The following is a 14,826-nucleotide window of genomic DNA, read 5'->3' on the forward strand; positions in this document are numbered from 1 at the left end:
AGAAGTAAAAAGCCATTCCCAATTCCTCTGCATTTTGATGTTAAGCAAATTATGTAACTTCTCTGGACCTCAGTTTCTTCTTCTGTAAAATGGTGATAATTAGAGCACTTGTATATCACAGGATTTTTAAAAAAGAATTTAAATGAGTAAGTACATGAATTATACTTAGGAACAAAGCCTGGAAGCTTAATAAAGGTTTGCTATTAGCTATTATTGCAGATTATATTCAAGATCATAGAAAATACAATTTCCTAAGACATTTTCATTTTGCTTTAAAAGTAAACCTGACCTAGAAGAATTAGAGTAATCTGTAAGCAAAACATGTTGTTTTACCATTTCAGACTTTTGTGAATTAGCCAGCTGTTAATCTCATTAAGTAAACTGGAAGCACAGTTTTGTTTTTAATGAGTCTTTTATGCATTGAATTACCTGAGTCAAATATTCCAATCCGGGTGGACAGTTTAATGGAGGTGATGGTGCTGGCATCCATGGTACCCCTGCAGGTGCGCCTGGCTGACTAGTCACTGGTTGGTATGGGACAGGAAAGCCGACTGGGCCAGCACCTGAATAGCCAGCTGGCGGGACTGGATAGCCAGCCTGGGTGCCAGGATAGCCAGTATATCCTGGAGGTCCTGAAATATGAACATGTGAAATTATTTGTAACTGCAGAGAAAAATGCAAACTTCAACTCTTTTAGGATCACCCAGCTATCTACAAACTACAATTTCTACTTAGAAATCCTGTTTCTATGAAGCTTAAGGTTTGTGTTTTTCTCTCTCAGTGACTTTTCAATGAAATACCTGTGGTTTCAGGTCCACTCCTATTCTGAGGGTTTTAGGCTGTGTTTAGAGTTGCCCCACAGCCTTACCCTTATCATTCAAAACTCAGGTGAAAATATGCTTGAAATCTAATAAAGTGAAAGAAAGTCAACAACGATCTAGAATCAGGTACATAAAAATTCTGGAATGGCTTCCAGGAAAAGAGGGATGGCATTGAGTAGAAAGCCCAGAATAAAGGCTTTGAGTCAGCATTTCTAGGACCAAACCACCCTGTAAAAAATGATAATTCTAGAATTCCAACATGTGACATTTCTTATCTGTATAGAACTGATAGTGGTTTTGTCCCCTCATGGCATATTTGGCAAGGTCTGGAAACCCTTCTGGCTGTCATAATTGAAGGGAAGGGGATACTGGCATCTGGTGGGTAGAAGCCAGGGATGCTGTTAAATATCCTACAAGGACCAGAATGGTGCCTTGAAAAAAGAAAAAGAATTATCCATCCCGAAATACTGTAGTATCTTTGTTGAGAAACCCTAGTATAGTGGTAAGGGTATGTCATTCCTTCCAGTACTGCCCAGATACTCCTCTGGGTTAACAATTTGCCTGAAGGTTTAACCCATGGTGTATCCCATTCCTAAAACCCTCCATGTGAAAAAAAAAAAAAAGTTATGATATTAGGTTACAAATGTAAATTTCACAGTTCAGCACCCTAAGCTCTCTGGAAAATACAGTTTGAGAACCAAGGAAGGTAAAACCTTATAGTAGGCAAAATTGTCTCAAGTACTTATTACGCACAGTAGAGGAAGAAATGAGTATATACTCTATTCCACATGAATGTGTGATTACAAATATGAAGCTTCATAACTTTATAACTTAAATGAATAGTCTGCAGAGTAGCTGTTCCATAGGAATGGAGGATGTAGTTGCAAAGAACTGTGTCCCACAATATTTTAACAGTTAAGGCTATGCAAAATTTAACACTTAGAGCAGGAAAATTGTAAATACTTTTAAGTGGAATACTGACGACAAAATACATACACCAATAAAAAGTAAGACTCAGAAGACAGACTAAACCTCATAGCAATGTCTTTTAAGTATAGTTTTATAACTTATTCCCTCTTAAATGAATAAATATTTACAGATGATCTATAATGTGATTGGGTCTAGAATCAGAGGATACAGCTATCAACAAGGCAACCTGCTCTCAGGGAGCTTAGAGGCAACTTCTAGGAGACAGAAAATAAATTTTAAAAAAAGATTTCAGATTGACCTGATGAAGAAAATACATGGGGAAAAGGGCAAGGTATCAACCAATTACTTTAGATAGATAAAATTTATGGTTGACACCTAAAAGTTGAGAAGGGAAAAAGCGTGTGTGAAGATATGGTAAGAAATATTCCAGGAGGCAGGAATACCAAATACAAAATCTCTGACTTTAGGAATAAATCTGACATGTTTGAGAAAGAGAGGGACGTTATAAGGGAGAGGAAGAACAGAAACAGCTGTCAGTAAAGAAATAGGATCAATTCATCTTGAGAGCCCCTTAATAAGGAGTGTGGATTTTATTCCAAGTGTGATTGACAGGCTTTAGGGATTTTAAACAGAAGACTGAGTTCCATGATCTGTGTGATATCTTGCAAAGTTTTTAGGAGTACCAAGCACTGGGATTTAAAATGGGAAATGCAAATGCAACCCCTGCCCTCATTGCCTAATGGGAGAGAGAATTTTACACTCACCCTTACTCTAGGGATCTACAACACCAGTGTCAGTAAGTGATTAACTAAAATCAGAGACAAGCGCTTTGAAGGGAGGGACCAGGGTTTTATGTGCCAAAGGAAGGCATTTAGATGGGGAGAGACAGAGGGAGGGAGTTGGGACAGCCTCCCTGAGGACCACCCTCAGCTGAGATCTGAGGAATACAAAGGAGTTGAGTAGGTGGGCAGCAGGGAATGAATATTTCAGAAAGAAGCCCTGGGATAGTAACAAACACAGTGCATTTGAAAATCTGCAAAAAGGCCAGTCTACCTGAACAGGACAGACAGTCTTAAGAGACAGATAAGGAGAAGGCAGGGGAGCCCCTTGGGTTTGGTGGACCAAACTAAGCATTTTGGTCTTTATCCTGAAAGCAAAAGGAAGCCAATGATGTACCCATTGGGTACTGTCTGTAATATTAACAGATAACTATTTTTAAACATCACTGACTACAGTGCAAAGATGAAACCACAGGCAAGCCAGTGAGGGGGAGGAGATGTGAATTAATTGGTTACATTATTAGCATTATTAAACCTTCACGAGATTCTTAGAGAGGATAATTATTTCCCAAATCAATGGATTAAGCATATAGAATTACCTGAAATTTAATTTACCTAAAGCCCAATTGATTTAATATATTATTAATATAATAGTAAATATTTGTCATTTATTAATTGTAAGGCATTGTGCTAGTTGCTTTACACATACTCTCATTTAATCTCCAAAATGCCTGAATTACAAAATATTATGCCCATTTTATAGATAAGAACTGAGGCTTGGAGGTACAGCAACTTGCTTAAAACCACAACACAACTATTAAGTACAGAAGCCAGAACTTGAAGCCTGATCCAGCCTCTCTATGCCAGTTTTCCCACTTGCATAATGGTGATAATTAATAGTATTTACCCCATAATATTGTCTGAGAATTAAATGAGTTAATTCACATTAGGCACAATAAACTCTCAGTTTTAATCTATTACTATTGTTAGCATCACTGTCATAAAAGACCTGTGCTATACTGGCCTTCGACTTGAGAAATAAATTTGAGCTATTTTTCTCACAGACTCTCAAGTCTCATTATAACTTAATTATGTATCGCCTACTATTATTTAGCCATGGGTGGATTAAAATATCCTCCAAGTGCCTTGGGTGCATACTATAGACTTGCTAATAATTCTTCAAACACCAACCATTTAAAAATTGAGAGCAGCAGTTCTCAGCCCTGGCTGCACATTAGAATCACCTGCGAAATTAAAAAATTACCAATCCTGGGGTCCCACAACCAGAGCTTCTGTTTCAGTTTTCCTGGGATAGTGCCCTGGTACTAGTGTTTTCAGCAGTTTACAAGTAATACTTAAGTATAGGCACCTTTGAGAACTATCATCTTAGAGCCTTGGGAGTCTTTCTACCTCGCATTCGTTTAAATGCAAACATCTGGATGAGATCCAGGCTCCACTGAGGTTTCTGGCTAGACAACTAAACAAGCCATTCACCTCCTAAACAGATTTGTTTGCTCAGAGTAGAATAAAAAATGCATACACCCTTCTGGCCAAACAAGACTCCTTTTGATCCTAAGTCCTCAGGATGGTCTCTCAAGATGTGGGTAGCCGGCCTACTTGCAAATGTAGGTGTACCATGAACTCTGCCATTTGGTAAAGTTCTGGTAACGTTTTTTATTTTATTTTATTTTATTTCTGGCTGTGTTGGGTCTTTGCTGCTGCGCGCGGGCTTTTCTCTAGTTGCGGAGAGCGGGGGCTACTCTCCGTTGCGGTGTGCGGGTTTCTCACTGTGGTGGCTTCTCTTGTTATGAAGCACGGGCTCTAGGCGCATGGGCTTCAGTAGTTGTGGCACACGGGCTCAGCAGTTGTGGCTCGCGGGCTCTAGAGTGCAGGCTCAGTGGGTGTGACGGGCTTAGTTGCTCCGCGGCATGTGGGATCTTCCTGGACCAGGGCCTGAACCCATGTCCCCTGCATTGGCAGGAGGATTCTTAACCACTGAGCCACCAGGGAAGCCCAAGTTCTGGTAATGTTGATAACTGCATTTGTCTAAATGAAAATCTCTGAAGTCTTCTATGCAGTGGTTCAAAAGAAATAATATATTACTTGGTATGTAGCGATATGACTCAGTTACTTTTCTTAGAAAGGCAAGGCATGTATATAAAAGCAAAGGTTGCACATTTTTGTATGTTACAAAATAAAAATGAGAATTATCCCAGGTAGCTATGTTTCTATTGCTTGAAGCTTCCAGGCTTAAGCAGTCATCTCTTTTGCATGACAATCACTTAACATAATTAACCCTAGATAATAAATGACTCAAAAGCACCCAGAGATAAATCTCCTAAATGTGACTGCATGACCATAATTTTCAGAACGAATGGAGAATCGATAAAATCTGTTACTTAATATGTGTATTTTGGGGTTTAATTTATGTGCAACCTTATATCTTATTTGCTAAATGTCAATTCATTACTGTTTTTATTAACACAACACTTTTACTATTCTGTATAAATAAAAAATATTTTAATGATATTTATGATAACGTATAGTCAAAGAAAAAAATCCAGAACTAGGCTACAAATTTCATTATTGAACTTTTAGTAAAAGACACTACTAAAATACAGAGACAGACAGACAGACACACACACACACACACACACACACACCCTTTGGGGAATATCAATAACTCATAAATTTTGTTTTTTTATTCTTTAAGCCTGTGTTTTACCTGGGAAAGCTGCCGGAGGATGTTCAGGGGGATACCCGCCTGGCAACTGTGTTCCTGGGTGAGGATCATTCATTTGCACATCTGCAATTCAAGGAGAGGTAAACATATATCTTCTTAAAAAAATACATATCAGAAAAAAAATGCATTGTTCTTAGATAATTTCATTTATATGCTCCTGTGTTGTATTGAAACAAAGTGAATTCTTCACTTAACAAAAGCTATGCCTGTTATCAGAGTTAGTCTGCAGTAGAATCTTGTTTCAAACAAATTCCCTTCTGATAAAATAGGCAGCTAATTACTGGGGCTGAATTTCTAGTTTTCAAATATGCCTGATGAGTGTTCTCTCCCATACACTGATTTTGTTGTTACTAGGAAAAATAGATTATTTCAAAACTACATAGACTCTTTTTGAATTATGGTTTTCTCAGGGATAGGGAGGGTGGGAGGGAGGGAGACGTAAGAGGGAAGAGATATGGGGACATATGTATATGTATAACTGATTCAATTTGTTATAAAGCAGAAACTAACACACCATTGTAAAGCAATTATACTCCAATAAAGATGTTAAAAAAAAAAAACAACTACATAGACTGTGAAGAAGGAGATAAATGAACCTAGCTGGATGTGGGTTTGGTAAATAGAAGGATAATAGGTGATTTTAAAGATATCTATAATTGTTGCTATAAGAATTATGTTTTAAATATTTAAAATAATACATGCAATTCAGTATTTAAATATCCTTTTTATGCTTACTCTGAAACTACCCCATTAAGTTTGAACTATAGGAAATTCCCAGTATTTGACTGATTTTGAACTACAAAAATCATAACTGACTTAGTTACAATAAATAAACATACTAACTTTTGTTATCTGCTAATCAATGTAGTTTGAATAATCTTTAATATGTATGTACAAATGGTTCAGTTTCCTAGTTCTTCATATTTGTGTTTACCTAATCATTCCTTTAGCAAGCACCCTGGCCAGAAAATAAATATTTCGTACTAGCATCTCCTGTGTCACCCTCAGTTAGGCTCTCCGGCTACACTGGCTCTGCCTTCATGGAATTTATGGTCTAGTGGACACTACACTTACACCATATTCTCGTCTCTTCCCTATGGCTTATTAACTGTAAATTCAAAATAGTTTATTTTTGAATAATGGGGACATGGCAACGGTGCAGAAGAAAAACTTGACCAAACTTTCAATCTGACACATTTCCTGTATGTATCATGGGTCTTGAAAGACTTAAAGACCCATCCTTAAATGATATGTCACATTTTGGCACCTCTTAACAGGTACCACTGTTTAAACAAGAGTAAATATACACACATATCAAGGAGTTGACATATTCAAAAAATTAGGAGCTCATAATCCCTGGGGTTTTGGTACTAGAGCAATGATCCTGGTTTCAGGAATTCCAGGGGAATTTATACAAAGAGAAAATAAATGCATGGGCGAGTGCTCAAGTAGATCAGAGAGCATATGAATTATGGATGGATTTCTGCATTTGTGAAATGCAACTTAGAATAACTTACAAAAATCACAGGACTTTCATATTGTCAACAGTTATTGTTATTTCTCTCTATATTTATATACATACATACATTCTATTTCAATTTATGCACACATATACATACAAACACATGCATTTGTATATAGGAAGCTGAAGAGTTAAAAGGTAATTGTCACCATGACCCAATGATTTTTTAAAGTGATTTGAAGCATCCTATTTTTGTAGCAAAGAAAATAGCTTAATACTATATAAATTTACGTTTAAAAAGTAAAGTAAGTATTGTTAATACAATTAAATTAGTACAGCAAGCATTAAGAAAAATCATGAAACTTCGTGAAGGAAAGTCAAGGTTTCTGGTCCTAAAGAGTATCTAGTATATGTAGCAAGGCTGGCATTGTGGTAGAGATAAACATCTCTTTAGCTATCTAAACAAACATAGAGAATAGAGATCCTTCAGAAAACAGGATTTTGTTTTCCCTATTTTTCCCATAGGATTTTTTTTCTCTTCAGAAAAAGTCTTTTTTTACATGTTTGGTTAATACTCATCTTATTTAGAATTTTCTTGAAAAAAAAAGCCATAAAATAAAGTTGTATTTATTTAAACCTATTCACATGTGTATTTTATGAGATATATATTGGGGATGTATCTGAGCATTTTATTACAATGTCCTGGCATATTAAAGTCATTGTTTGTTAAACAATATGATGGGAACAGTCTTTCTGTATATAAAATGCACAAAGAAAAGGGAAGCTTGATTCAGATGAAATGTAATATAAATTATACAACATATTTCCCAGTAAGCCTAAAATTTCTTAGGTTTATCGAAGGCTTTTTTATTTTTAAAGGAAAAATTAGTGGTCATGGATATTTGTGTACATCTTCTCTATAGCCAAAACACTGGCCCAGACTTAGGATTCTGGAACATAAACAACACAAAGCAAATTATATCCTTTCAGAAACTGAATAGAACATTATGACAAATAACACATTAACAAGAGATTTAACATTATAGGTGGAAAGTGAACACTTAAATTACTTACTTTGTTTGTCCATGATTTAAACAGTTCTGAAAAAGAAGACCTGATATAAATATATAATTCAAATATGACAGTTGAAACAAGATACTCTGAAACTATATACACATGAGATATTCCTCTATTCATCTAGTCTTCCAGAATCTGGTCATTTAAACCCTTCAGTCTTGACTGTATTCCCCGCTGCTATGTTTCTGAGTAGGATTTTACAAGTTGTAGGTCAGTCCAGGATGGTGAACAATTTCTAAAAATCTTGGGAAGAGAGGGTTCAATGAGGCAGAAAGACAGAAACACTGTGAACCCAAGGCCCTCCAGTTAAAAACTGGAGCCTTCCAACCTACACAATCTACAGGGAGCGTGCAATCCAGCATCCAGCTGTAGGGCTGGGCTGCAGGCGTGGTCCAGCAGGAGAAGGAAAAAGGTTAGCTATCAGGTCACACTGCTGTAAATATCTCTGGAAATTCCAGGTCCTGAGGACATGTTCTGCCCAGCTTCAGCAACAAATTTGAGAAGGCCTGACCCCCTGTTTGTGTATCAATACATGATTTTAGCCTAAAAACATATACTCAGGGGTTATAGTAGCTGTAACACCATGATAATCCAACTGAAACTTTGTCTTGCTTATTTCTACAGAAAAATAATGATAAAAAACATTATACTCAATACTTCTGCCTTCTACTGCCTTGATCCCATCCTAGTCTTTCCCACAATTATCCAGTCACTACTTTTCCTATCTCTCCACTTTAAATCCCAACCCCTATCTGCCTGTTAATTACAATTAACACATTAGGCAAAAACTTGCTACTCAGTTGTTTTATCTGGGACCCACACACTAATATGAATTGGCTCTACCCTTCCCAGGCCTTCTCCAGTTTTTGCTGCCCCTTTACTAGCTCCTTCTACTGTGTTATCCTAAATGGTAAATAAAAGTCAACTGATCCTTCCATATCCTTAACTAAAATCCAATGTTCCCAAGAGGAAACCATATCCCTTTTCTCCTTTTCTAAGTTATCGATTTATCATTGCCTGTTATAAGCATAAAATTTAATAATATAGTAAAACTTTTAAGAATATTCCAATTACAGTCACCTCTTAATTATATATACTCAAGGAGTTCAGTAATGGGTTTTCTTGGCCCTGGAATAAATTTAAAAATATGTTTTTTGTTACAGATTTGACTTCCTGGATTTTCTTAGAACAATACTACCCTGTTAGCATTAACTGGTCAGAAACCAGTTAATGTGCTATGGACCTCCTCAGGACAAAAGAACAAAAAGATTAAGATTTATGTTTTTCTGCAGTTATTCAAGAAGGTGAACAATAAGCTAATAAACACATGTAACAAAAGCATACCAAAAGTTTTCAAAGGCCATTATTGTGTTTTATGTTCTATCATATGAAGGACAACTAAGAAAGGAGACTATTCTTTAAATAGACCATGATTACTTTTGTCAACATGCAGTTCTGTGATCAAAGACTGTATATTAAAATTCATACCCATTATCTTCAATATGCTAACATACATAAAACATTTAAAAACTACTCCATTTCTGGAGTAGAAATGCGTAGTATCCCTTAGTTAACAAACTGGACTAAACAGCTCAAGATTTTACTTAACTACTGTTTCTCATAGGACCACTTCATAATATGATTAGTTTTTTTTAAAAATGTTCTATGGCCCTTCAATCAACTTAACAATTTTAAGGGACTACTGTTTCAGTCATTCCTGCCTTGCCTAAAATGTCAGAAGGGCGCTCAGCTCAAGGAAAAATCCTAAATAATACCTGAGGTCTAATTTTTAGAAATAAACAATTTAGTTTTGTGAACAAATCACTGAATTGGCAAAAAAATTCCATAGTTTCTGGAGGGCAAGTCTATACATCTGAGAGGAAAAAAAAATTAGTTTTAATTTAAAATATATTTCTTCTTAGCATTTAGTTGTTTGAGCCTGGGAAATTCAGTGCCAGTCAGAAATAAAGAATGTGCTAGAAAGAGAGGGAATTCATACACGAGTGCTAGGCATCACATTAGGAACAGGTGGAGGCTCTTAAGCAATGGAGCAATAAGTACCCAAGTCCTTGCAGAATGAGTACCAACTATGAATATGAGTATCTACTTTTCATGAAGCCAGAGATAATTCTCTCCTTGCACAGAAATCAAAGAAAAGGAAGTGAAACAGACTCAAACAGAGCTCATTTGTTCATATTTACTCTTTCCTTCCTACTTGGTCACAATATCTTGAGTCTTAAACTATAGTTTTGTGAGGATGAGTAGCTGTTGGCAAAACTACTGCAGTATAATCTGGGTCCTCATTTTCCTGTAGTTTTTAGAATTTTCACAAGTTCCTAATATCTCAAGCATGAAAAATGTTACATCATAAGCTCTGGTGCAAAATGTGAAGTGACAGTTGAACCTGTATGTGTGCCACAGGCAGAATAAAGTACTTGTGGATTAAAGACATCCCCCATGTTCATCCCTGTCTGCTCTCCTTTGCTGTTTTAAGGATGTTCTGGTTTTCTCAAACTTAATGCTTCTATTACAAGACATAACATCACTCAATTTTGGGAATGATCGGGCTGTGTGTCCTGGATGAATTAATTTATTAGTTAATTAATTTAATATTATAACTTTTAAATAATGTCTTCCACTTCTCCTAGTAAGAAACAAATCACAGCAAGACTTGCAACAAAATCATATTTATCCTGTACTAAAAGAAAAAGAACTCTAATGAAGTCATATTATACTTTGTACCACTGGAATCATAATTACTTCAGGACAAATACAGAATTCCAAATTATAATCTGATTACTACACACTTATCCTAACTTGTTGAATGAGAGCTTCTGAGGAAATTAAGGCATCATATACTATACATATAAGCATGTATCTGTTAAATTTACTCTATCAGACACCATTAAGACATATTCTATTGGTGCTATGGGATACTAGATAATCATAAACCTCTACCACCCGGGAGAAGGGGAAATAGTGCACGTGATATCCAGTTGTGGCTCCACAATTCATATTACAGGAAACCCTTTGACCCATCTCTTGGGGTTCTGAAATTTCTATCTTATTTCGTCAAAAATGTTAAAGTATAACCTGCAACCCAAAGGGGAAACATCCCTAATTCTGAAAGATCCTGAAACTACTAAGCCTATGAACTAGGCATAAACTAGATTTGGGTTACTTATCCAATTTTACTTAACTGCCAAAAACTAAGCCAGTTGACATTTTTCTCAGAGTCCCAAAATGGAGAGATGTGTCCTTAATTATTTTAACAAAACTTTACTGCTCTAAACACAATCCCAGAATTCTATATCCCTAACTTCCTATGAATAAATGAAAATGAGATACTAGACTAGGGGGAGAGGAGGAATTAGACAGAGCTAGCGGAGAACCCAACCCTTGCTGAGGTAAGTCACAAATCAAGCAATTTCCATGTTGTTCAGCTTATGTTTGTAGGTAAATTTTATGCATTTAGAAAGGTTAACACCTAAGGTCAAAAGCACTTCATCTGTTGAACTGTGGTTTTGGTAAAACACAAGCAGAGCAAAAACAGATGGGTTCACACAAACAGGTGGCCAAGATGTTGGTGAGGATTTGAATATACCAGTACACGTATGTCCAAGACAGGGGACCGAAGTGGGGTGGCTGAGGCCATCATCAGTGCAAGGAACCTGATAAGAGAGACTCTGCCTATAAAATACCACTTCTGTATTTTAGATTCAAGAAATCAAAACAAATATGCTCAGAACCACATTGGGATAGCATTTCATAGTAAACCTTGAAGAACAACGTAGACATTTCATCAGCTGGGACCAACAGAGAGAGAGGTGGTCAAGTGTTGTACAAAACTAGCAACTAAACCAAAGAGACCAAAGACACATAAACTAATCTTTATGTCAGCTATCCTAGTTTGGTTGCTTTATTACTCCTGAAGAGCCTTTCCTGACAACTGAGAGCTCTCTCACAAATTTGTGTTGTTCCCTTTCCTCCTTAAAAATGAGGAAACTAAGGCCAGAGAGGTTAATGGTTACTTAATGTCATACGGCTCAGTAACTAGCTCATATGAATGATTCACGATTCATTTCCTTTGCAGTCATGTCCTTGATTCACTGGAAAAAAAAAAAAAAAGACATTATCCCAAATTGCCAATTTTCAGTGAAATTTGTTAAGAGACTATCTTTATGGTGTTTTTCTTATGTAAGGCAGAGAGCAGGAATTTCAGATTTACTGCTGCCTATTTGTTTTTTTTACTTGGCCAGGCAAGAGTTTTTTGTAAGTACTTAGTATTTGAAAAATTTGAAAAATGTAAAGCACAATAGTTAGCACTGCTTAACTACAATGCTTTGGTTTTTTAAAATTTAGCACTATTAAAGAAAATGCAGTAGAGTATACACACTCATGTACACATATATAAATGCACATATACACATATAAATATGTCTGTAAACAGTCACTCATTATAAAGTTTGTGCCTCTTTCCAAGGAATATTGCTTGAAGGCACAGAGCATGTAAGGCACTATAACAATCACTAGAACAAAATGGCAGACAATTAACAATATATTATTACAAATACTAGCGCTATGAATAAAAATAATGGTTCTATAAAAAGAGTTATGGAGGCACTAATTTAGATAGTGTAGTGGGGTTGTCAGAAAGTCACATCTGAGAGCCAAAGGCAGTTTAAAATCAACTAGGCTATGGAGGTGTGTATTTGGATGGGGTGAGGCATTAGAGGCAGGGGGAACTGCATAGGTAGCAGTCCTGAGGCTGGAGGGAGGGAGCTTGGCTCATTCAAGGGAATCAAGATCTGTGGGTCACAGAGCATAGAAGGAGAGAGATCACTGGACCAGAGGATGGAGAGGTGAACAGGGAACAGTTCTTACAGGTTTCCTGTCTAAGCTCTTAAAGGCCAGAGCATGGCCTGTCAGGACAAGACGCTTAATTGGTGCTTGCTGATTCAATAGTTGTGTACAGTATTATTTCACTCCCTTCAGTCAGAAAGGACAGTTACCTTACAGATGTGAAGGCTGGCTAATCTGTGACTCAGCTGTTTCATGTGACACTTCTATCCAACTGCAGAAACCCACTCACTTCCCTTTTCATTTATTTTTCATTTCCTTGTGTTTGTTCAGTGTTCAAAGCCCTACAATTGTCATACTCGCCAGGGTGGTATTAAGAGAAAATTCCATTGTTAGGAAAGCTCCAGGAAGAACAAGGGGACCCTGAATCTCCTGATACTTCACACTAAGCAAGTGACACTTGCACTAACCATGTATCTCAAACTGCTCAACTAGGAGAAACACTGACTGCCTGTTCCCGGAACTGGGAAGTGGCCATTCCAGGATTTGCTGTAATAGCTGTCTAAATAAAACCACATGGGAACCAGACAGTGAGCTTGGAGGATCAGGGACTTGCTCAAATATTTAAAGTAATAAATCTAATGTTTACTGAGTACACTCTGCAGTGCCAAAGTTATACGTCACACTCTAACTCTTGTAACTTTTGATCGTTACCCAGTTTCAGAGATGAGCCAAGGAAGGAACATGTAGGAAGAAACTGCCTGGGAGTCCACAGATATTAAGTAGTAGAGGCAGGTTCAAGTCAGGCAGGTGGGCTCCTGAGCTACTGGCTTTAGCCTCTATATGATAAACCGCCTGTCTTCCCAATTCGTCTGGTGTCCCAGGGTGCCTACTATAGTTTTGGCTGCAGCCACACTCCTCATTAATACTGACTGTTCAACTACAGCTAGCAGGATCTATTAATCGTCCCTCTGAATACCCCTAAATGCTCGCAGATACCGCTGAGCCCAGGTTCGGGCCATGATCCAGCGCACTTCCGCGCTATTAAGAGATGGACTAAGCGCATTCGAACCTACGAGGCGGTTTCAGGCAGAAAACACCTTGGCCTTGGAAAGGTCCTGGGACGGGCCGGGATAGGACTAGGTCAGCCGGGCTCCCTGCTGAGTCCCTGGTCGGCTTCTGCGGTCGCTTCCCGAGGCCGCTGGAGCCCGAGCCCCCCGCCCCCAACCTCAGCGCAAACGCAACCCGCCGGCCCTCGCGCCCCTCGCTCCCAAGCAGCCCCCAGTGCCCCCCGCCAGGCCTGGGAACCCGCGCCAGCCCCGCGCCCGGCACCCGCGGGAGGAGACCGGGCACGCCGCCCACCAACCTGTGGCCGCCGCAGCTCCGGTGCTGCCTGCGGTGAGACGAGCTCGGGGAACCCGGGCGCGGAGCCGATGCTCGGCTTCCGACCCTTGGCAGTCAAGAGTGCTCCTTACACAACCTTCCCTGAAGTTACCAGGAAAGAGACATCCGAAAGACCGTGGTGACGAAACCCTTGACTTCTGGTTTCGTTTACCTAGATCCTGAGTTCCAAACGGGCTTCCCGCCCTCGTCCCCGGACTGGCGCTTCCGCGTAGCTGCGGGAGGCTTGAGACCCCGAGGCGGGACCGCCGCCCCAGTGCAGCGCGGAGAGATTGTCAGCTCCCTTTCTGATCCCTGGGAGGCTTCAAAAACGTTGGTTCTGAGGTTCAGGGCCGCGAGGAACTGGGAGGTCGAAACCAGCTGGAACTTGGTCATTAACAGGGGAGTGGCCGCCCCCGGGGTGGCCTCGCCAGGAAGCAGGAAGCGGTACAGAGTACAAATGAGGGCGAGTCAAACTTGTTTTTCTTTATGGTGTCTTTTCTGTTTCTCTCTCGCTCGCTCTCTGTCTCTCTCTTTCCACTAAATGATGTTAACTCCTTTGGAGAGTCCAATCAACCAGATGTGTTTAGAATGTTTACTATTTCCAGCGCCCCTACTGGCAAACTGGCGCAGTAAGAAAATATTTGTTGACCTGATTCATTGTTGTTGTTTTTCTAGTAAAATTTTTATTTACCAAAGTAACACACGATCTTCCAAACAAAGCTGGATATGGAGAAAAGAAGTGATATGTACCTTACCGTTTAGCTTTCTGACTGCTGATATCTGCTGCAGAAGGAATAGGAAAACTGTAGAGATCCAGTACCTTCCATTTTC

At 38.6% G+C, this 14,826-nt stretch overlaps 1 protein-coding gene across 2 annotated transcripts in view; it reads right to left on the bottom strand.

Annotated features, from left to right (window-relative positions):
• Nucleotides 1-14,483, bottom strand: part of LOC113612028 (phospholipid scramblase 2) — a 30,844-nt gene extending 16,361 nt beyond the window's left edge. Inside the window, exons 1-4 of one of the 2 annotated variants that reach the window (XM_027091585.1) lie at nucleotides 13,979-14,483; nucleotides 7,810-7,835; nucleotides 5,256-5,336; nucleotides 430-632 (exon numbers count right to left, since the gene is read on the bottom strand). In XM_027091585.1, the coding sequence (XP_026947386.1) occupies nucleotides 430-632; nucleotides 5,256-5,336; nucleotides 7,810-7,822 (297 nt within the window). In that variant the 5' untranslated portion in view covers nucleotides 7,823-7,835; nucleotides 13,979-14,483. The remainder of the gene's footprint in view (nucleotides 1-429; nucleotides 633-5,255; nucleotides 5,337-7,809; nucleotides 7,836-13,978) is intronic. The other variant, XM_027091584.1, reaches the window with a different exon arrangement.
• Between the last annotated feature and the right edge of the window lie 343 nt (nucleotides 14,484-14,826).

The sequence above is a fragment of the Aethalodelphis obliquidens genome, unplaced genomic scaffold (assembly GCF_003676395.1).
Source record: "Aethalodelphis obliquidens isolate GAN/ISIS:26980383/991018 unplaced genomic scaffold, ASM367639v1 scaffold72, whole genome shotgun sequence".
Classification (NCBI taxonomy): Eukaryota; Metazoa; Chordata; class Mammalia; order Artiodactyla; family Delphinidae; genus Aethalodelphis; species Aethalodelphis obliquidens.